We start from the raw sequence: 23,941 nt of genomic DNA, 5'->3' as shown, positions 1-23,941 counted from the left end.
TCAACGGGTGGCAGTAAGGTCTCAGGCCCAAAATGGACCCTCACCAATTTTTATTTTGACGCACGTCCGTTTTTGACCCCAAAAAAGGCCATTTTTGCAGGTGCACTGAAAAATGGACCTGAGCGCGTCCAATACACATGCCTACAACAGCGCAGCAGGGGCGTACCTGCGTGGGGCCATAGGGGCCTGGGCCCCCGCAGATTTCGCCCTGGACCCCCCTACCGCCGCCAACACCTACCTTTGCTGGCAGGGGACCCCAACCCCCGCCAGCCAAGGTCCGCTTCCTCTAAAAATATTCCTTGAGCTGAGGTCTTTTAAGTTGTTCGTGCTGCGACGTCAGATAGACTCCGAAACTGGGTTCCACAGAGTTTGAACAGCAGCACGGAGGAGTGGGAGCGAGGACGAACAACTTAAAAGACCTCAGCTCAAGGAATATTTTTAGAGGAAGTGGACCTCGGCTGGCGGGGGTTGGGGTCCCCCGCCAGCAAAGGTAGGTGTTGGCGGCGGTAGGGGGGTGGTGGTGATGGCGGCGGGGGGGGGGGGGGGGGGGCAATGGCGGGGGGGGCTATAATGTGCCCCCCTACTCTGGCTCTGGCCCCCCCTACCGCCGAACCCCAGATATGCCCCTGCAGCGCAGGCCATCTTTCGATGCACCTTAGTAAAAGGACCCCTTTGCCTTTTGAATATTCTCAAATCTCCTTTGAAACCCCCCAGAAGATATGGTGAGGAAATATATACGGGGGTATTGAAGATGCCCAAAGGGACCTCAGAGCTGTCAGGGAGAGTTTAAATAGTTTCTATTTTTTTTCACACTTTGTACACCACCCAAGCTGTTTTTCAGTTTTTGCACACCGCCCAGAGAAGTGGCGTAGCCACAGGTGGGCCCGGGTGGGCCAGGGCCCACCCACCAGTAGCAAATGTTTAGCGGTAGCTGGTGAGGATCCCTAGCTCCACCAGCTGAAGACCGCCCCCTGATGGTAATGAAAATGCTACTCTCCTTGATACTGGCACCTGCGCATGCTTAGTCTTCAGCGCATGCCTGCTGCAGACCGTCAAGGTGGAAAGAAGCGTTTTCTCGCCAGCTGAGATATTTGTTTTTTTTTATGGTGGTGCGCCGGGGGGGGGGGGCAGGGGGAGAACACGGTATCCACCCACTTCTTGCATAGGCCCACCCAAAATCTGTTGTCTGGCTACGCCCATGGTAGGAAAAGAACTACAATGTATTGACAGGAAAGGTAGAATCACTCAAACAGTAGCAGGGGGCTCAACAAGGTTGAGCAACAGGTCAAATGGTATAGGGGAGAGGAAAACACAGGGGGAGGTGAAGGAAAACAATTAGCCAGTGCTAACGATAGTCCAGGAGTCTCTTCTGTTTATTGTTGAACAGCCATGCTTTCAGAAGTTTTTTTTTAAGTTCTTGAAAGATATTTCGGACCGAAGAGGCTCAATGAAAGCGAATTCCATTGAGCTGCTGCCACAAAGCAAAATGCACAGCAATGAGTAAATCTGACTGGCTTCTTAGAGAACTCCTTCAAAGTAATCGCAGATTTAATATATGCTTTTGGACTGGACTGGAATATGGTCTTAGGTCTATTTCCGCCCCAAGAAGGAGATGGGTTGGAATCTAATGTTTAAGTATTTCTTCATTTTTCTCAAGCAACGCAGCCGCATCCAGCGTAATGACCAAGGGTCCAGGCAGACGATTCAAACTTTAAAATGTCCTTGTTTTGTCTTAGATTTTTTTTTTGGGGGGGGGGGGGGCGGAGGCAGCCCTGCCCCAGGCCTGGGTCTATCTCTCAGCGGCCCTGAATAAGATTACATAATGGTTTCAAAACACAGGAGTTACTTATTATCAATATATACAGACAGAGCCCCTGTAAGGTCAGCAAGAAATCCAGCTTGAAACATGGACAACAAGAATTTATTCTGCAAAGCTGGCACCCAGATTGTGGTCTTAATGCACCACCCCCTGTAAAACAAAGCTGAGCTCTTCCTTGTCCTGAGACAAGCTCTGTACAGATACTGATAATAGGGCAAGGCATGAATACTCTTTAAAACAATGGTTCTCAACCAGTGTCTTGCCAAAAATTTGGCAAATTAGACAGTAAGCCTATGTTTTAGCTAAGAACTACCTGAGCCTGCAAGCTGGGCAGAGCAGAGCCCAAAGTCAGGTACTCGAAATCCCGATTAACTGGTCCCTATTTCTACTTCCCCTCTACCCCCAATGGTAACTACTGCCACCAGCCTCAACTTGAAATGTTGCAGATTTGCTGTTCATAGGTTCTGGTTAGTATATTTGCAGGGTTTTGTGTTACTTTACAGAATCTGGTAGCGCAGGAATTTTGTGGTATTACAGAGATAGCAGCAGAATTTAAATGTAGATTTGTTTGTATGACAAGCTGGTAAGGGAAACATCCCTAGCTCTATACGCTGTAATAGCTAAACGTTTATTGATGTTGACAGTAGGTTAGTATGAATTTGCCTTCCAGTCAATCCCATATTGCAAGCTGTATGCAACACATTAGTCCCAGTTAGCATACAGCCTGTATTTCTTGAAGAAAAAATAAGATTATTTTGTATTTCCCTAGCATCATTGTTAGGTTCAAACAATTTTTTATTCAAGAAAACATGTCTACAATAAAGTCAGAACGAGAAAAAAACATTTTTTAAATTTATATACAAATAAATAACCCCCACCCCCCTCCCTCCTCTCCCCAGAACAATCGCAGAGGAAAGATCAAGAAAAATCCAGTCAGCCCCCTAAACAAACAATGACAGTCATGAGGGACATGGAGAGCCGTGTTTCTTGTTTCCCCCATGCCCAAAGTAAAAGAGAACGAAGCTACCTGATATACAGTAGTGTACAGGAGAGGTATGCAGAGTGTCACCCCCCAAAACACCCAAGTGTGACCAGTTAATCCACAGTGTTTAGGAAAAGACTACGACCTCTAGGGTGGAGTGTGTGCAAATAGGGCTCCCAAATCCAAAGAAACCATTGTTTCCATTTGGGGGTGTACCTGGTATCCCGAGCCTCCTACTGAGTCAATAAATGAAGTTGGTTCCGCCAATGTCAGTAGCTGGGGGATTCCTGTGTTCTACAATATTGCATTATGCACTTTCGTGCCACTTGGCACATTTTTCTAAGTAGGAAGACAGTAGGCTTGCCCCAAAAGGCCCCGGGTCAATCCAGCAGCAGTTTTTCCACCTCTTGTAGACCCAATAGCAAGATAACAAACCAACTCGTCCCAAAAACGCTGGATCACTGGGCACTGCCAAAGGACATGACTGAACTACTGGCTGCTTCCTTGACATTTTCAGGGAACTGTATACCACCTGCCCTAAAGATTTGGGCTTGGGTGCAATAAACCCAATATAGGACTCAGTAGTAGCTCTCACACAGCCAGGCACAACTCATAAGAGTGGGTATACTAACATTTGTCAACAGATTCCAGCCAGCTAGATCCACTCCCAGATCCCTTGTCCATTTGGAACAGATATTCTCCAAAATCTTGGGCTTTTGCAACTTAATAAGAGCTTTACGTGCCTCGGAGACCAAAATTCCTTGTTCAGAAATGGCATTGATGAATTTCCTAAGGCGCTCACCTATGCGCAATTGGAGTCGGGTACTATCTAAAGAAGCAAGGTAAGTGTTTAATTTGACTATAGCCTAATCTATGCCCTCAGTCCTCGCCAGTTTGCTGTTGGATCTTAGCAAAGGAGAGATTACGCCCCTCTCGATCCAGAACGTGCTCAAGAAGGCATAACTCCTGCCGTTCCCAATGCACAAAGTAGAATTGGTCAGATCAGGCTCAAAAGCTACATTGCCCCACAATGGTAGCTGATCCGTCATCAAGGGGCTACCCCCCAGACCCTGAACAAGGAAGCTCCAATTCCACTTTCAAGGAGCACATTAGAAGCCCTTGAACTTGCGGGAAAGGTGGGATCAAGGGGTATGTAATAAGGAGGCCCGAGAATAAGGTGCATAATACGCTCGTTCAATCTCAGTGGGGGTAAAATGTGACTTATCGAAGAGCCCATCATGAATATATCGCAACAAACAGGCCTGATTGTACATACAGAAGTTCAGCACCGCAAATCCTCCCCTGTCTCCAAGTCCCAACTAACAAGTGAAATTGCAACTTTGTTTTTTTTGTGCGCCTAACAAAATTTAGACAGTATCTGGGTTAGCCTGCTTAAGTCCCTATTCAAAAGGTGAAGGGGAAGAGTTTGGAGAAGATACGGCCATCAGAGTAGAATAACCATCTGTATCAAACTAATTCTCCCAAGAAGGGAGATAGGCAAATCTCACCAGCCCTCCAAACACCTGCTACTGTTTACCAATATTTGGGAACATTTAGCGCATAGAGAGAGGACACATCCATTGCCAACTGAATACCTAAAGATTGTGTTGTGGTCAAATGAGGTAGAAGTGAATCAGGTGTGGTCATCCCACACCAGGGTACAATACGGTTGTATACTGGGGGGAGTTACATAGATGACTTTTGTTACGGAATACTACTGGCTGAGTTACTCCAATTTGTGGAAGAACTTAATGGATGTTATCCTACCATCAAGTTCGACTGTAATTTCTATTATGAACATTTCAATTTTCTAGATGTGTGGATTAAAAAAAGAAGGGAAATTATAGACCGGTGAGTCTGACGTCAGTGCCTGGGAAAATGGTAGAGGCTATTATTAAAAACAAAATTACAGAGCACATCCGAGAACATGGATTACTGAGACCAAGTCAGCATGGCTTTTGTGTGGGGAAATCTTGCCTGACCAATTTACTTCAATTCTTTGAAGGAGTGAACAAACATGTGGACAAAGGGGAGTCGGTTGATATTGTGTATCTGGATTTTCAAAAGGCGTTTGACAAGGTACCTCATGAAAGGCTACAGAGGAAATTGGAGGGTCATGGGATAGGAGGAAATGTCCTATTGTGGATTAAAAACTGGTTGAAGGATAGGAAACAGAGAGTGGGGTTAAATGGGCAGTATTCACAATGGAGAAGGGTAGTTAGTGGGGTTCCTCAGGGGTCCGTGCTAGGACCGCTGCTTTTTAATATATTTATAAATGATTTAGAGATGGGAGTAACTAGCGAGGTAATTAAATTTGCTGATGACACAAAGTTATTCAAAGTCGCTAAATCACGACAGGATTGTGAAAAATTACAAGAGGACCTTACGAGACTGGGAGACTGGGCGGCTAAATGGCAGATGATGTTTAATGTGAGCAAGTGCAAGGTGATGCATGTGGGAAAAAAGAACCCGAATTATAGCTACGTCATGCAAGGTTCCACGTTAGGAGTTACGGACCAAGAAAGGGATCTGGGTGTCGTCGTCGATAACACACTGAAACCTTCTGCTCAGTGTGCTGCTGCGGCTAAGAAAGCGAATAGAATGTTGGGTATTATTAGGAAAGGTATGGAAAACAGGTGTGAGGATGTTATAATGTCGTTGTATCGCTCCATGGTGTGACCGCACGTTGAGTATTGTGTTCAATTCTGGTCGCCGCATCTCAAGAAAGATATAGTAGAATTGGAAAAGGTGCAGCAAAGGGCGACTAAAATGATAGCGGGGATGGGACGACTTCCCTATGAAGAAAGACTAAGGAGGCTAGGGCTATACAGCTTGGAGAAGAGACGGCTGAGGGGAGACATGATAGAGGTATATAAAATAATGAGTGGAGTGGAACAGGTGGATGTGAAGCTTCTGTTCACGCTTTCCAAAAATACTAGGACTAGGGGGCATGCGATGAAACTACAGTGTAGTAAATTTAAAACAAATCGGAGAAAATTTTTCTTCACCCAACGTGTAATTAAACTCTGGAATTCGTTGTCGGAGAAAGTGGTGAAGGCAGTTAGCTTAGCAGAGTTTAAAAAGGGGTTGGACGGTTTCCTAAAGGACAAGTCCATAAACCACTACTAAATGGACTTGGGAAAAATCCACAATTCCAGGAATAACATGTATAGAATGTTTGTACATTTGGGAAGCTAGTAGTTAGTGGGGTCCCGCAGGGGTCTGTGCTGGGTCCGTTGCTTTTTAATGTATTTATAAATGACCTAGAGATGGGAATAACTAGTGAGGTAATTAAATTCGCCGATGACACAAAATTATTCAGGGTCGTCAAGTCGCAGGAGGAATGTGAACGATTACAGGAGGACCTTGCGAGACTGGGAGAATGGGCGTGCAAGTGGCAGATGTGTAATTAGACTCTGGAATTCATTGCCGGAGAACGTGGTACGGGCGGTTAGCTTGACGGAGTTTAAAAAGGAGTTAGATAGATTCCTAAAGGACAAGTCCATAGACCGCTATTAAATGGACTTGGAAAAATTCCGCATTTTTAGGTATAACTTGTCTGGAATGTTTTTACGTTTGGGGAGCGTGCCAGGTGCCCTTGACCTGGATTGGCCACTGTCGGTGACAGGATGCTGGGCTAGATGGACCTTTGGTCTTTCCCAGTATGGCACTACTTATGTACTTATGTACTTATGACTCGGTTAATGTACTATATATGCATTTAAATGCCCATGTGATTTTTTATACATAGGGCATACTACAAGGAAATTTAAGACGAGAGTTACTGAACAAGGTCATTGCACTTCTAATATGAAGGTTGAAGCTCCGTTGGTTAAACATTGCCAACAATTAAATCATAAGTTTTTAAACAAACAGGAGAAAGATTTTCTTTACTCAGCGTGTAGTTGGACTCTAGAACTCGTTGCCGGAGAATGTAGTGACAGCAGCTGGCCTTACGGAGTTTAAGGGGGGTTCGGACACATTCCTGAGGGAAAAGTCCATTCAACATTATTTAAAAAAGCCTGGATTGGCCGCTGTCGGAGACAGGATGCTGGGCTTGATAGACTATTGGTCTTTTCCTAGTATGGCAGTGCTTATGTTCTTATGTAATTACAATGCATAGTCAGAGATCAAGTTTCTAAGGGTAGGAGAATAAGATGATACCTTTTTTATTAGACATAACTTAATACATTTCCTGATTAGCTTTCGAAGGTTGCCCTTCTTCGTCAGATCGGAAATAAAGCAAATGTGGTAGCAGATCTAATATAATAAAACGCACCCTCAACGTTCTGAAGCCACGTTCTGTGAAGCCTGAAGCCTTGAAGCCTGAAGCCTTGAAGCCATCTGACGTCACTCCCAGGCTGAGGCTGAAGGGTTCAGCCTGCCGTCTCTGCCCCGCCCTCGCGACAAAACAAACAAATCCGGAAGCGAAACGTCAGGGAAGGAGGCGGCGCTCCCGACGTCTAGCCTTCCCTTCGCTGTGTTCCGCCAACAAGGCGGAACACAGCGAAGGGAAAGCTAGACGTCGGGAGCGCCGCCTCCTTCCCTGACGCTTCGCTGCACGAACCGCCACGGAGGTAAAGTTAAAAAGAATAAAAAAAAAAAAAAGGATGCATGGATGCGAAGGGGGGGGGGGCATGGATGCGAGGCAAGGATGCGAAGTGGGGGGGCATGGATGCGAAGGGGGGGGGAGAAGAGGGCGGGCCAGGCTGGGACATGGGAGAGAGCGTAGCATGGATGCGAGGGGGGGGGGGGGACATGGAAGGGCGAGAGGGGACTTGCTGGAAAAGGATGAATGGAGGCGGCAGGGGACAGAGGAGCATGGATGGGCATGGATTGGGAGGGCAGGACTCAGGGAGAGGGGAATTGCTGGATAGGGATGAATGGAGGGGACAGATGGGCATGGATGGATATGGATTGCAGAGCAGGCCTCAGGCAGAGAGGGGAAATGCTGGATAGGGAAAAATGGAGGGGCCAGGTGACAGATGAGCATGGATGGGCATGGATTGGAAGGGCAGGACTCAGGGAGAGGGGAATTGCTGGATAGGGATGAATGGAGGGGACAGATGGGCATGGATGGATATGGATTGCAGAGCAGGCCTCAGGCAGAGAGGGGAAATGCAGGATAGGGATGAATGGAGGGGCCAGGTGACAGACAAACATGGATGGCCATGGATTGGGAGGGCAGGGCTCAGGGACAGAGGGGAATTGCTGGAAAAGGATGAATGGAGGGGGCAGGGGACAGATGGCCATGGATTGGGAGGGCACGGCTCACACTCTCTCTCTCATATACAATGTCTTTCTGACTCTCACTCTCACACACTCTGTCTCACACTGTATCACATTCACTCTCTATGTGCCACACAGTCACTCACACACTCGCTTGGTCTCATACACTCACTCAAACAGAGAATCTGTGTCTCACACACACTCTCTCTCTCGCCCACACACACACACTCTCACTCACACTGTGTCTCACATATACACTTGCACACACTCTCATTCTCACACACACACTCTCTCACAAACACACTCACACCCAGACTCACGCTCTCTCTCACACAATCACACTTTCACTCTGACTCTCAAACAGACACTCTCACATACACTCTCCCAAACATACACACTCCGAGGAAAACCTTGCTAGCGCCCGTTTCATTTGTGTCAGAAACGGGCCTTTTTTACTAGTAGTATATATAAGAGAAATCTCAAAGCATTACTTTGACAGTCTGACAGAGTGGGAGGGTGGGGGTATGCAGGGGGACATCAAAGCATTTCATTGATATTCTAACAGGATGGGTGTTGGCAGGTTAGAGGAGGGTGATAAACAGAGAAATACAGCTTTATGGTTTATAATGGGTTAGAAAACCCAGATCCTTATTAAGTCCTGTATTAAGAAATGTATTAAGTTATGTCCAATAAAAAAAAGTATCATCTTATTTTCTTTTCCATGTTTTATTTTGTTTGATTTCTATTGATAACCTTTAAGAGTGGACTAACACGGCTACCACACCTCTCTACTTAAGGGTAAGAGGAAAGGGGATATAAAAAAAATCTCTTTGGAGAATAGAACAATGGATTTACTCGATACAGTGGAGCCGCAGGGGTTGAATAAGAATATAGAGTGGAATGCATTTTATTAGCTCGCACCGGCCCCTTTAAATGTATCAGTTCGTTGATTGATGCTTAGGACAACTTTAGTTGCCTCCCAGTAAACAAGGGGATCCCCCCTCATGCGCCCTATTGTTTTTATAGTCCCTCCAGCACTGCAGTTTCTCCTAAAACTTCCCGTCTTTGTACAGTGTAAGAGGGAACACCCATCGTAGCCGCTCCTGCAGGAAGCCATTCCGGCCAAACTCAGGCATGGTCAGATATTGCATAAGGCGCAATGTCTACCCTAGAGACGCCAGAAAATAAAGTAGTGGAAAACAAGAGGTAGTCAATGCGGGTTGAGGTGGAATGTGCTCGGGATAAATGAGTGTAATCTCTTTCAGTGTGATGCAAGATCTGCCAGGCATCCGCTAAGCCCAGCTGTTGACAAAGATTAAGCAATCGCCTAGATGTATTTAGTCTCCTTGCTAGAATTATGAAAGCGATCTAAATCAGGGTCCCACACAGCATTAATGCCACCGCGAAGTATAAACTAAGAGTACTTGCTTATATCGAATTGATTAGGGGCATAGGGAAGGGAAATGGGTCTTAATATACCGCCTTTCTGAGGTTTTTGCAACTACATTCAAAGCGGTTTACATATATTCAGGTACTTATTTTGTACCTGGGGCAATGGAGGGTTAAGTGACTTGCCCACAGTCACAAGGAGCTGCAGTGGGAATTGAACTCAGTTCCCCAGGATCAAGGTCCACTGCACTAACCACTAGGCTACTCCTCCACCATCCTTGCATCATTAATAATGAAATATTTAGGATTTTATTTTTGTTCAGCTGTGAATTTTAGTGTTCAACGTGTCACACACATGAACATCGTCTGTCAGGTTTGTCACAACAGTTAGGGTGGTGGACTTTGGTACTGGGGAACTGAGTTCGATTCCCGGCACAGGCAGCTCCTTGTGACTCTGGGCAAGTCACTTAACCCTCCATTGCCTGCCGCATTAAGCCTGCTATGAGTGGGAAAGCGCGGGGTACAAATGTAATTAAAATAAAATACCTTAAGATACAGGATCTTTAGGTGTTAAAAATATAACACTGTTACTTCGAGTTACTTCCTTGAAATCTGTCTGGTCATCACAGACCACCAATAATGGACTTGTGCAAGGTGTACACAATCCTACACCAAAATGCTTGTAGTCCAGATGGATGGTGGCAAACCTAACAACTTGCACATGACCAGAGAAAGGACTTTTCACCTCCATCCCACAAGCAGATTTTGAAAGGGAAAGACTGTGGGGAAACTCCCTTTCAAAATTCTCCAGCTTGTCAGTGCATGCAGCAGGACCTTTTCTTTCCCTGTAAGTGTTAAGGATAGAAAAGCAGAAGTTAGGCAGCAGGTTTTAAACATGAAATCCGTGTGTATACATCTGCCACTCTGCCCCAGTTTCCCCACTGAAGACCTGAGGCAAAACAGGGTACAAAGAGGCACTCCTTTAACCCCAGGAACGCCTTTTAAGAAGTGCCCTCCCAAATGAGCAGGAGAAGAGGACTGGGGGAAGGGAGGCTGGTACATCAGCTTCTAGGTTTTGCACCTTACAACTACAATCATTCATCACCCCACTTCCCTGCAGAACAGTGCGGGTGTCATCAGGGGCGTAGCCAGACACCCAATTTTGGGTGGGCCTGGGTCCAAGATGGGTGGGCAGAAGAACCCCACCCCTTCCCATAGGTGATTTGGTCTCTTCTCTCGCCTGCATGCCATATGGTCTCTCAAATATCCCTCCTCTCCTGCACACCTTTTAAATTTCAGATTTTCAGTGAGGAGCAACTAATACACCCTACTCATGTAGGCCCCACATCCTTCCCACTGATGCAGCTTCCTGTTTCCTCATAGGCGGGAATACGTCAGAGGGGAAGGCTTTGGGGCCGGTGTGAGCAGTATGTATCAGTCGCTGCTTCCTGCAGGCGAAGATCTGCTATTTATAAGGTATGCAGGAGGGACAGTTGTTGGGAGTTTTCAGATTGGGAATCTCTGCCGGCCACATCATAGGTGTGCTGCTACTGGTGGGCCTGAGCTACGCCACTGGGTGTCATATACCCATCACCATCTGATCTGGGGTGGAGTCGCCTGCTAACCACATATCATAAGCCAAGCAACCCAGGAAGAAGCAAGGCAGACAAAGAGCAGTGGCTGATGTTGCCAGTTCAGCAATTTCACACAAAACTGGGCTAGCTCTGAAGGCCAGCTGCAGGAAAGTTTTGGTGGTTGCAGGATGCGGGAGGGAGGGTTGAGCTACTTCTGTGCCATTTGTGCATATTTTGGGGTGGGTTTTGACCAATCGTGTGCAGCTCAGCACACAGGGACCAGTGGGTAGATGATCAAACCCCAGCGTTATTTTAGATAGTGCTCTGGAAATACTGCTCTTCCAACGCCGTAGTAGCACAGTGTAGCGCTATGGCATGATCAGAAGTTAATGTAGGCAGATATATGCAGCGGTGCAGCAGCACTAACCTCTGTAGACAGCGTATTTAAATGAAGCTAAGTAGCCGGGACGCAGGCACACTAATCGGACGCGCTAGGCTACGAACAGCACAGGTGCGTAGGGCTGCTTGTCGTTTTGTCATAAAGTGCGTCCTGTCGTAAAGCAGGTTCAACCACATGGTGCCGTAAAACATTGGTTCCCGGTTGATCGAGGTGGCTTTGCATTATATTGTTTGTACCTCGTTCGCCTTTGCTGGGAACTGTTTGGGTAAAAGTTTTTATTGTGTCATGTTCTTTTTTTCTTGTTCTGTATGAAGCTTATCAACCAACTTTTAATAAAGATGATCAAAACTTTACAAAAAAAGTTTAAGATCTGTGCCAGAGCCGGTGGTGGGAAGCGGGACTGGTGGTTGGGAGGCGGGGATACTGCTGGAGAGAGCTGGTGGTTGGGAGGCGGGGATACTGCTGGACAGACTTGTACGGTCTGTGCCAGAGCCGGTGGTTGGGAGGAGGGGCAGGTGGTTGGGAGGCGGGGATAGTGCTGGAGAGGGCTGGTGGTTGGGAGGCGGAGATAGTGCTGGACAGACTTGTACGGTCTGTGCCAGAGCCGGTGGTTGGGAGGAGGGGCAGGTGGTTGGGAGGCGGGGATAGTGCTGGTGGTTGGGAGGTGGGGATAGTGCTGGACAGACTTGTACGGTCTGTGCCAGAGCCGGTGGTTGGGAGGAGGGGCAGGTGGTTGGGAGGCGGGGATAGTGCTGGGCAGACTTATACGGTCTGTGCCAGAGCTGGTGGTTGGGAGGGGCAGGTGGTTGGGAGGCGGGGATAGTGCTGGGCAGACTTATACGGTCTGTGCCAGAGCTGGTGGTTGGGAGGAGGAGCTGGTGGTTGGGAGGCGGGGATAGTGCTGGAGAGGACTGGTGGTTGGGAGGCGGGGATAGTGCTGGACAGACTTGTACGGTCTGTGCCAGAGCCGGTGGTTGGGAGGAGGGGCAGGTGGTTGGGAGGTGGGGATAGTGCTGGACAGACTTGTACGGTCTGTGCCAGAGCCGGTGGTTGGGAGGAGGGGCAGGTGGTTGTGAGGCGGGGATAGTGCTGGGCAGACTTATACGGTCTGTGCCCTGAAGAGCACAGGTACAAATCAAAGTAGGGTATACACAAAAAGCAGCAAATATGAGTTATCTTGTTGGGCAGACTGGATGGACCGTGCAGGTCTTTTTCTGCCGTCATCTACTATGTTACTTAATTCTATTATTCTGTCTCACTGTATTTCCAGTTTTGTCACAGTATAAGCCATCACAAATAGAAGAAAACCAATGGACTACCTTATGGGCTAATAGCCCATCAGTTATGTTTCAACAAATGTTAGATCTGTTTGACAGTGTAACAGAGAGAGGGAACTAAGTACAAAAACAAACCAAGCAAAAAAAACAGCACAAAGGGCCTTTAAAAACAAAAGGGAGCACAGTTTTTTCATGTATAAACATTTTAATGGTAAACTTTGCTTTCCTTCAAGCAAAGTTTACCATTACAAATTTTTATACATGAAAAAACTGTGTTCCCTTTTGTTTTTAAAGACCCTTTGTGCTGTTTTTGTTTGCTAGATCTGTTTGACAGAAAATGTTTTAATTATTTTGACTTATAAACCACTAGTCCATGAAACATGCTGAAACAACAGAATAATCCATTTGTGTATGTAAAAGGTTAAGGTTCTACAAAACAGATGAAGATGTGCCCCAATGAAAGGAGAGTTTTACATATTCAATTTCCAACACCATGCAGATTTCCAGAACATTTCAGATGAACCCATCAAGAAAGGGGATATCCTCAATGCAATTTGGCCATGAGCATGAAATACAGAGATTAAAATGGCTGTTTCTAGCAGCTATAAGGTTATCAATAGAAATCAAACAAAATAAAACATGGAAAAGAAAATAAGATGATACCTTTTTTATTGGACATAACTTAATACATTTCTTGATTAGCTTTCGAAGGTTGCCCTTCTTCCTCAGATCGGAAATAAGCAAATGTGCTAGCTGACAGTGTATATAAGTGATAACATTCAAGCATTACTATGATAGTCTGACAGGGTGGGAGGAGGGGGGTGGGTAGGAAGTATGCATGGGGACATCAAAGCATATCATTGATATTCTAACAGGATGGGTGTGGATAGGTGAGGGGTGGGGTGATCAACAGAGACATACAGCTTTATGGTTTATAATGGGCTAAACCATAAAGCTGTATGTCTCTGTTGATCACCCTCCTCTCACCTATCCACACCCATCCTATTAGAATATCAATGATATGCTTTGATGTCCCCATGCATACTTCCTACCCACCCCCTCCTCCCACTCTGTCAGACTGTCAAAGTAATGCTTTGATGTTTCTCTTATATATACTATCTGCTAACACATTTGCTTATTTCCAATCTGACGAAGAAGGGCAACCTTCGAAAGCTAATCAAGAAATGTATTAAGTTATGTCCAATAAAAAAGGTATCATCTTATTTTCTTTTCCATGTTTTATTTTGTTTGATTTCTATTGATAACCTTAAGAGTGGACTAACACGGCTACCACACTCCTCTACTTAGCAGCTATAAGAATGTTTTAAGCTGTTCCAGTGTTATAAATATCATTAAATAACAATTGAATATCTACATATGGGAAGTTAAAAAAAAAAAACAGTCCTATAAGTAAAAAAAAAAACCAGGCCTTCACCTTTTAAGGCACTGGCTACTTGTTACAGATGAACCAACAATAAAAAACGACAATGTGGATGCAGCAGCTCATAGGTTTGTCTTCCAGCTTTGCAATTCCGGCTCACGAGAAGGAAGGAAGAGGAAATTAACTTTTTTTTTTTTAAGCTCTGATGGGACCTGTGCCACAAGAACGCCAGCTAGGACCTGACATTATTCTGAGGCGCTGTTTGTCGGCATAGCGCCGTTCAACACCTCTGTTCATGAGGCGCTAGTTTTCGATCATCCAGGAGGAATGCGAAATGACCTTATTTGCATGAGATTGAATACATTTAAATGTCATGTGCGCAAGTGCCTGGCGCGCTTGCAGTTTATGGCGGTAACCGCGTTGATCATCCCACGTTGTTAAAAGCGTGCGCAAAAACGGCGCTAATGGGCTTGCGCGCTCACATTACCTTTCGATTATTAGTGTGCAGAAGAGAGAAGAATGCCACTTCGAGCTTATCTGGCACACATATGCTTCCCCATCAGCCCCCTTCAGCAGGTCCGTGCCAAGGGTCTGTGGCACCCCCCTGCAGGAGATCAGTTGGCGCCCCCCCCTGCAGACGAACAGTTGGCGTGCGCGCCCCTCTCCTCCCCCCCGTGAAAATGAACGCTGCCCTCCCGCTCCCATGTCCCAACTGCCCGCCCTCTTCTCCCCCCTAAGATCCCTTTTAAATTTACCTCCATCCGGCAGCAAAGGCGCACCACAGCGTCAGTGAACGAGGCAGCGCTCCCGATGTCTCTACTAGTCTTCTCTTTGCTCAATGTCCCACCTTCCTCTGATGTCATTTCCTTGACGTCAGAAGAAGGCGGAACACTGAGCGAAGGGAAGACTAGTAGAGATGTCGGGAGCACCGCCTCCTTCACTGCGGCGCGCCTTCGCTGCCGGACGGAGGTAAATTTCAAAGGGATCTTGTTGGGGGGGAGAAGAGGGTGGGCAGTTGGGACGCGGGAGGGTGAGGTAAGCATGGTGCGGTGGGGCGCCCCCCTGCCGTGCTTACCTCGCTTACCGTGTTGGCACGGCCCTGCCCCTCAGCCATTAGGCTAATGCCTTGCTCTGCTCAGTCTGCTGTAGCTGCTTGTGTGAGGTGAAAGCACTTGTTAGGTCCCCTTCTCCCATCCCACAGGCCCTGCCTCCAGCCCCTCAACAGGCCATGCAGCGCCACTGGCTAAGCTCACATATCAATCCTTGTCCTGGCCCTTCCCCTTTCTCCCTGCCCTCCATCACAAGGGCTGCCCTTCCTTATCAGTCCTCACAAGGAAAGGCTACCAGTTCACATCCTGCCCCCTGCTGTGCGGGTGCCAACCATGTCAAAGGGCTGTGTGAGAATCTGTGTGACAGCTTGGCAGTGTGTGTGTGCATGCATGAGACTCTCTGTGACAGCCTGGCAGTGTGTGTGCTTACACCACTGACATGTGTTAACTGAAAGCAGCACCACACCAAGACAGTGAAATGTCACAAAACTTGTTTTAATGATTCTGCCTTGGTATTTATTTCATATTTAAGCACTTTTGCATGTACGGAATAGATTATAAGTAGTTTAATCAATGCATTACTTTCTAATCTTAATAAATCCACTTCTTTGTGCAGTGTTATTTATAATGTTGTTTTTTTTGGTTCAAGGCTGTTGTGGGGTAACAGTTTAGCTCAAGATGGGCTGGGCTGACCTTTTTGATTAGGCGTGGGCTGCAACTTGAAGTATTAAGAAAGAATAAAGCTATTTCAGCTTAAGAACCACTAAACACAGCCACCTTAAACTGCATTGTGACATGATTTTATTGTTTTCTTAAATCCACGCTCTGAATGGTGCACGCACAATTTTCACAGATCAATTTCATTAGCTTACAGGGGCCAATATTCAAGTTTTTATTTCACTTTACATTTAAGATAACTTTTTTTAGAACATATACCATTGGGTTTTCAATACATTACGCTAATTTCCTTTTTATATTCTCATTTTAAAATTTGGGGGAGGGAAAACAAAAAGGACAAAAAAATGTTTTTCTTTTTTTTTTTTACAGACAAACAGGAAAACAAAACTCACAAGTAATATATATCTCTTTACACCTCTCTCACAAAAACTTCATAAAGGCATCTGCCCTTCACAAAGAATGAATACAATTATATACACCATCTTTACATTACTCTTCAGCGAGGGAGGGGTTAAAAATCAGCATTGGACCCATCAGAAAACAAAACATTCAATAAATACAGGTCATCTCCTCCTTATTTCCACGATACGGGAGGGAATACGTCTGTTCTAGGAACGATGTGTATCCAGTAGCTACGAATCTCCCATTTTCACTTTTGATGTCTGAAAAGCAAAGTACAGTAAAGAAATCATTAGCGGAAACAAAGCCGCCATATTATTAGTCCAGTCCTTTATTCATAAAGTTATAGGACGGCATCTGGGAGAGAAGAGGAATTCTGCTAGAAAGCCCTTAAACATCTCTCAACTCAGAGCCTGCTTTGGATTCTCTCCTCAGGCTCACCTACAGCCATAGTAACATAGTAGACGACTGCACGGTCCATCCAGTCTGCCCAACAAGGTAAACTCATGTGTGTACCTTACCTTGATTTGTACCTGTCTTTTTCAGGACACAGACCGTTTAAGTCTGCCCAGCACTATCCCCGCCTCCCAAGCACCAGCCCCGCCTCCCACCACCGGCTCTAGCACAGACCATATAAGTCTGCCCAGCACTATCCCCTCCTCCCAAGCACCAGCCCCGCCTCCCACCACCGGCTCTAGCACAGACCATATAAGTCTGCCCAGCACTATCCCTCCTCCCAACCACTGGCTCTGGCACAGACCGTATAAGTCTGCCCAGCACTATCCCCGCCTCCCAACCACCAGCCCCTCCTCCCAACCACCGGCTGGCACAGACCATATAAGTCTGCTCAGCACTATCCCCGCCTCCCACCACCTGCTCTGGCACAGACCGTATAAGTCTGCCCAGCCCTATCCCCGCCTCCCAAGCACCAGCCCCGCCTCCCACCACCGGCTCTAGCACAGACCATATAAGTCTGCCCAGCACTATCCCTCCTCCCAACCACTAGTCCCGCCTCCCACCACTGGCTCTGGCACAGACCGTATAAGTCTGCCCAGCACTATCCTCGCCTCCCAACCACCAACCCCTCTTCCCCCCACTGGCTCCGCCACCCAATTTCAGCTAAGCTCCTGAGGATCCATTCCATTCCAGATCTAACGACACAGAATCTTTTTCTGTAACAGGGTATGTGAGCCCTATGGTGTTTAGAAATGCCATTTCAGAAAACCATCAAATCCAAAATCTTATTTTTATTTTTGTTACATTTGTACCCCACGCTTTCCCACTCATGGTAGGGTCAATGCGGCTTACATATGTATACAGGTATAATATTATATTATATACTATAAAAAGGGATCTGCTGCCCAGAGATTCTTGCTCAGTCTATTTCACTTTTTTTTTTTACAAACCTGAAGGATGGCAACGATGACACCAAACAAGCCAATGGCACTTCCAAAGATTTCTACAATCAGGATCTTCACAAAGAGACTGGGGTTTTGAGCATCAGCCAGGGCGGCACCACTGCCCACGATGCCCACGCACACGCCACAGAAGAGGTTCGAGAAGCCCACGGTCAGGCCTGCTCCAAACATCGAGAACCCTGTGTAAGCAAAGAGAGAAACAGTCAGCAAGAGGATGAAGCGCAAAAGGGAATGTCGGAGAAGAGACCCAAGCATGATCACAATGAAAGCAGCATTTCCTAAAAATAAGTCAGCTGGGTTCAATTTGTCTCCTGCAGCAGAAAGACAGCCAAGAACTTAAACACCGTCAGCCAGCCAGATAGCAGAAAGCAGTCACACCCAGCTAGCCTATTCCAGTCTTCGGGACGAAAGGGGCTTTGACGATTGCTTCAGAACTTTTAGTACAAGAGTGCTGGGCAAACCTCTACGGTTTGTGCCCTGAGAATGGCAAGGACAAATCAAACTCAGGTATAAAGTATCACATACCATGTAAAATGAGTTTATCTTGTTGGGCAGACTGGATGGACCGTTCAGGTCTTTATCTGCCGTCATTTACTATCCTGCTTATAATCGAAAGTAATCGCCGGCTATTTCCCGACACAAATCGGGATATGGCCGGCGATTTCGCAAAAGCGGCGAAAAGCGTATAATCGAAAGCTACATTTGTGATAGCTTCGCCGCGCCGGCGAAAGTTCAAAGGGGCGTGTTGGCGGCGAAGCAAAGGCGGGACATGGGCAGGCATGGGCGTGGCTACCAGATGGCCGGCTTTCGCGGATAATGGAAAAATAAATCCCGGCGATAAGCAGTACTTCGCCGGGTTTACTTGGTCCTTTTATTTTAGTGGCCAAGCCTCAAAAAGGTGCCCCAACTGACCAGATGACCACCGGAGAGAATGGGGGATGACCTCCCCTTACTCCCCCAGTGGTCGCCAACCCCCTCCCGCACTAAAATTATTAAAATACAAACCTTTTTTGCCAGCCTCAAATGTCATACCCAGCACCCTGACAGCAGTATGCAGGTCCCTGGAACAGTTGTTGTTGGTTGCAGTGGACTGCAGAAAGGCAGAGCCAGGCCCATCCCCCCTACCTGTTCCACTTGTGGTGGGTAATGTTGAGCCCTCCCAAACCCTCCAAAACCCACTGTACCCACATGTAGGTGCCCCCCTTCAGCCCTTAGGGCTAGGGTAATGGTGCACACTTGTGAGCAGTGGGTTTTGGAGGGGATTTAGGGGACTCAGCACACAAGGGAAGGGTGCTATGCACCTGGAAGCTAATTTGGTTGTTTATAAAAGATGTTTGAAGTGCCCCCTAGGGTGCCCGGTTGGTGTCCTGGCATGTGAGGGGGACCATTGCACTACAAATGCTGACTCCTCCCATGGCCAAATGCCTTGGATTTCTCCGGGTTTGAGATCGCCGGCAGTTTTTTCCATTATCGCGGAAAAACAAGAGTGGCGATCTCAAACCCAGCGAAATCCAAGGCATTTCGCCAGCCCATACCGTATTATCGAAAAAAAAGATGGCCGGCCATCTTTTTTGAAAATACGGTACCGGCCGGCTGTTGCGCCGCCGCCAAAATAGATCGCCGGCGACCTATTTCGCCGGCAACGTTCGATTATTCCCCTCTATGTTACTTTATTTTACTATGTTACTCTTTGGAGTTCTACATGGAATGTTGCTACTAATTGGGATTCCGGAATCTTGTAACTCTTTAGGATTCCAGAATCTTCAGAACTTTTAGTACAAGAACAGTTCTGGGCAGACTTCTACGGTCTGTGCCCTGATTGTGGCTCAATAGATATGGATGGGCTTGAATGTAAATTTTAAGGGGCTTCAACGTTAGCTTCAGAACTTTAGTACAAGAACAGTACAGAACTGGGCAGACTTCTACGGTCTGTGCCCTGAGAATGGCAAGGACAAATCAAACTCGGGTCTAAAGTATCACATACCATGTAAAATGAGTTTATCTTGTTGGGCAGACTGGATGGACCATACAGGTCTTTATCTGCCATCATTTACTATGTTACTATATGGCCAAATGCATTGCCTGCCCTGCTCTCTCTTCCCCTCACGTCCGGCATGCTCATTTTCACTAAAAGGAGCGTTTTCAACGTGAGGGGAAGAGAGAGCAGGCAATGAGGCAGTGCCACTGCAGACCAGCGCTGGACGAAGTCTTCAGCTGGCGGGGGTTGAAGACCCTCACCAGCCAACCAGGGGCCCAGAGCAAATTTGGAAGGGCCCAGGCCCTCATGGCCCCACCTAGCTACGCCACTGGGGTGGTGGATACATGGAATGAGGTGGTGGAGATAAAACAATAATGGAATTCAAACATGCATGGGATAAACACAAAGGAATCCTGCTTAGAAGGAATGGTTCCGCAGAATCTTAGCGGAGATTGCGTGGCAATGCCAGTAACAGGAAAGCAAAATCAGCGCTGGGCAGACTTCTACAGTCTAAGCCCTGATCGTAACTGAATAGATATGGATGGACTAGAATGTAAATTTTAGCTTCAGAACCTTTAGTACAAGAAGAGTGCTGGGCAGACTTCTATGGTCTGTGCCCTGAGAATGGCAAGGACATATCAAACTCAGGTGCATATAAAGTATCACATACCATGTAAAATGAGTTTATCTTGTTGAGCAGACTGTCATCATTTTCTACGTTATAAATAAATTATTCAACAGAACAATTTCACAAACATGCATTTATTTAAAAAAAAACCCAAACCAAAACCTTACAGTCCAGGAAAAAAATAATGGAGTCGCTGCTGAAAGAAAGGATAGTTAATTTTCTAGAAGCCAACGGGTTACAGGACCCGAGGCAACATGGCTTTACCAAAGGAAAATCCTGCCAAACGTATCTTACTGACTTCTTTGACTAGGTGACCAAAGAACTGGATGAAGGACGTTCGCTAGATATAATCTACTTGGACTTCAGCAAAGCCTTTGATACGGTCCCCCACAGAAGTCTCGTGAATAAGCTGAAAGGGCTGAACTTAGGACCGAAAGTGGTGAACTGGATAAGAAACTGGTTGACCGGCAGGTGGCAGAGGGTGGTGGTAAATGGAATCTGCTTGGAGGAAAGGAAGGTGAGCAGTGGAGTTCCTCAGGGGTCAGTGCTGGGGCCTATTCTGTTTAATATATTTGTGGGAGATATTGCTGAAGGGTTGGAAGGAAAGGTGTCCCTTTTTGCGGATGACATGAAAATAGCCAATAGAGCGGATACCCTGGAGGGAGTAGAAACAATGAGAAGGGATCTCTGAATGTTAGAAGAATGGTCGAGGGTCTGGCAGTTAAAATTTAATAGAAAATCACAACACAGTCTCACACTGGCCATATAAATTCAAGGTTGAACACTCACACTGCTATGAGTCTTGTGATTCCTGCTTGCGGAGTTTCTTGGATGCAGCAGAATACATACTTGATCAAAAATTGAGGATACAACTAAAGTTGAAAATAGAACCCCTGACGCAGCACCAGCGAAACGGAGGCTCTCTGTCGGGTTGAGAAACGGAGCGCACCGGAGCGAGCAGAACACTATAGCGAGAACATTGAGCTAAGTGATATCTGGCGGTGTCTCCGGATTTATCCTATATCGTAAAAGCTTTATAATGTATCTGAATTATAGAGAAATTTGATCTATAAAATTGTGTGGACACACACGACTGTTAGTTAATAGTTTGACAGTTTGAGCACAGCAGTTAGTGTGGTTACTTATCATTGATTGATGGAGTTTTTTTCAAGCTGCATGATGGCACGCCGCACCCACGCCTTATAGTCTGCTATGTTGGGCTGGCTGGTTGGCGACACTGAAGCTTTTTTCGCCATCGTAATATGAATCACAAGACTCATAACAGTGTGAGTGTTCAACCTTGAATTTACACAGCCAGTGTGAGGCTGTGTTGTGATTTTCTATTAGAAGTTGAGCTTGAGCGAACCATTAGTTAAAATTTAATGCCAAGAAGTGTAGAGTGATGCACTTGGGGTGCAGAAACCCAAAAGAGAGATAGTGGATAGGAGGGGACAGATTAGTAAGCTTGACTCAGGAGAGAGACCTTGGGGTGTTGGTGTCGGAGGATCTGAAGGTGAAGAAACAATGCAACAAGACGATGGCCGTGGCCAGAAGGATGCTAGGCTGCGTAGAGAGGGGCATAACCAGCAGAAGAAAGGAGGTGTTGATGCCTCTCTACAAGTCATTGGTGAGGCCCCACTTGGAGTATTGTGTTCAGTTTTGGAGGCCGTATCTTGCTAAAGATGTAAAAAGACTGGAAGCAGTGCAAAGAAAAGCTACAAAAATGGTATGGGATTTGCACTGCAAACCGTAAGAGAGACTTGCTGACCTGAACATGTATACCTTGGAAGAAAGGAGAAACAGATTGGCATGATACAGACGTTCAAATACTTGAAAGATATTAATCCGCAAATTAACCTTTTTTGGAGACAGGAAGGCGGTAGAACTAGAGGACATGAATTGAGGTTGAAGGGGGGGCAGACTCAGGACTAATGACAGGAAGTATTTTTTCACGGAGTGGGTAGTGGATATGTGGAATGCCCTCCCGCAGGAGCTGGTGGAGATGAAAACAGTAATGGAATTCAACCATGCGTGGGATAAACACAAAGGAATCCGGTTTAGAAGGAATGGTTCCATGGAATCTTAGCGGAGATTGGGTGGCGACGCCGGTAATTGGGGAAACAAAACTGGAGCTGGGCAGACTTCTACAGTCTACGCAATGATCGTGACTGAATAGATAGGGATGGGCTGGAGTGTAAATTTTAAGGGGGTTCGACGTTAGCTTCAGAACTTTTAGTACAAGAAGAGTGCTGGGCAGACTTCTACGGTCTCTGCCCTGAGAAAGGCAAGGACAAATCAAACTCAGGTATGCATATAAAAAAAACACATACCATGTAAAACGAGTTTATCTTGTTGGGCAGACTGGATGGACCGTACAGATCTTTATCTGCCGTCATTTACTAGGTTACTTAAAACCTAAGCGGATTAGAATGAAACATACATTAAAAAAATAATTTCTTTCTTATTATACTACTCTTGCCATGTTTAGCTTGTCCCTGTCTCAAAATTAGAAATGAAGTTTAAAAAATGCATTTTAAAAAGATTTTTAAACTGTCTGGTATTAAGACACAATCTCAAGGATTCATTTTAACTCCACTCTATCCTTTTGCAACCAAATCTCTAAGGTAGATCAACATTCATTCTACAAACTTCGTCGCAATAGATTTATCCAGCCGCTGTTAAATCCCCCTGCTATCAATGTCTTAATTCGCTCATTGGTTATTTCTTAACTCGGTTACTGTAACTCCCTCTATTTAGATATTCAGATTAAAGGGGAAAGGGAGATGGGACTGAGGTTTTTGCAACTACATTCAAAGCAGTTTACATATATTCAGGTACTTATTTTGTACCAGGGGCAATGGAGGGTTAAGTGACTTGCCCAGAGTCTCAAGGAGCTGCAGTGGGAATCGAACTCAATTCCCCAGGATCAAAGTCCACTGCACTAACCACTAGGCTACTCCTCCACTCATTCCACCAATAAGAGCCAACCTCATCAGTGATGTCACAATGGCTTGATTGCCCAATACAGTTCCACAGGATCAAAGTTCACTGCACTAACCACTAGGCTACTCCTCCACTCATTCCACCAATAAGAGCCAACCTCATCAGTGATGTCACAATGGCTTGATTGCCCGATACTTGGCTCACTTCTGATATTGTGATGTCATAAGGGAAAGGGAAATGGGAAATGATATACCGCCTTTCTGAGGTTTTTGCAACTACATTCAAAGCAGTTTACATATATTCAGGTACTTATTTTGTACCAGGGGCAACACCGTCTACAATTAGTACAAAATACTACCATAGGAGTCGTCCTATCACCTTAAGAAATTCAACCATATTACTTCTCATCTTAAATCTTCGCACTGGCTTCCCATTTCTTATCACATTACTTATAAAAACCCTTTCACTTGTTTACAAACCTCTCTATCTTTTAAGATACCTTACCCCGCATATACAAACTCGAGCTCTCAGATCACAACTCAATCTTCTCGCCAATCTTTCTTACAGAGAAATTTTCCGTAAACACAGCATACAATGTTTGCCTTCCAAGAACCAAAGCTATGGAACTGTCAAATCACTTCATTAGCCCTCTTTAAAACTGAACTTAAAACTTTATTTCACAACTCACACACCTAATTCTATTTCAGATAAGGTCTTGTTACCTGATCGACAGTCTCTTCCCCCTCCTTCCTCTCCTTTTTCTATTAATACTGTTCTACCCAGATTCCTTTTGTTTC

The 23,941-nt window shown here is 46.0% G+C and overlaps 1 protein-coding gene across 1 annotated transcript in view; it reads right to left on the bottom strand.

The window, feature by feature from the left end:
- Positions 1–15,878: 15,878 nt before the first annotated feature.
- LOC115471761 (V-type proton ATPase 21 kDa proteolipid subunit-like) overlaps positions 15,879–23,941 on the bottom strand; it is a 35,269-nt gene continuing 27,206 nt past the window's right edge. The window contains exons 4-5 of the mRNA XM_030205577.1: positions 17,584–17,774; positions 15,879–16,440 (exon numbers count right to left, since the gene is read on the bottom strand). Of these exons, the coding sequence (XP_030061437.1) occupies positions 16,411–16,440; positions 17,584–17,774 (221 nt within the window). The 3' untranslated portion in view covers positions 15,879–16,410. The remainder of the gene's footprint in view (positions 16,441–17,583; positions 17,775–23,941) is intronic.

This window comes from Microcaecilia unicolor, chromosome 6 (assembly GCF_901765095.1).
Source record: "Microcaecilia unicolor chromosome 6, aMicUni1.1, whole genome shotgun sequence".
NCBI classification, from domain to species: Eukaryota; Metazoa; Chordata; class Amphibia; order Gymnophiona; family Siphonopidae; genus Microcaecilia; species Microcaecilia unicolor.
Note: the sequence above shows the minus strand (reverse complement) of the source record. Positions and strands in the feature narration are given on the sequence as shown.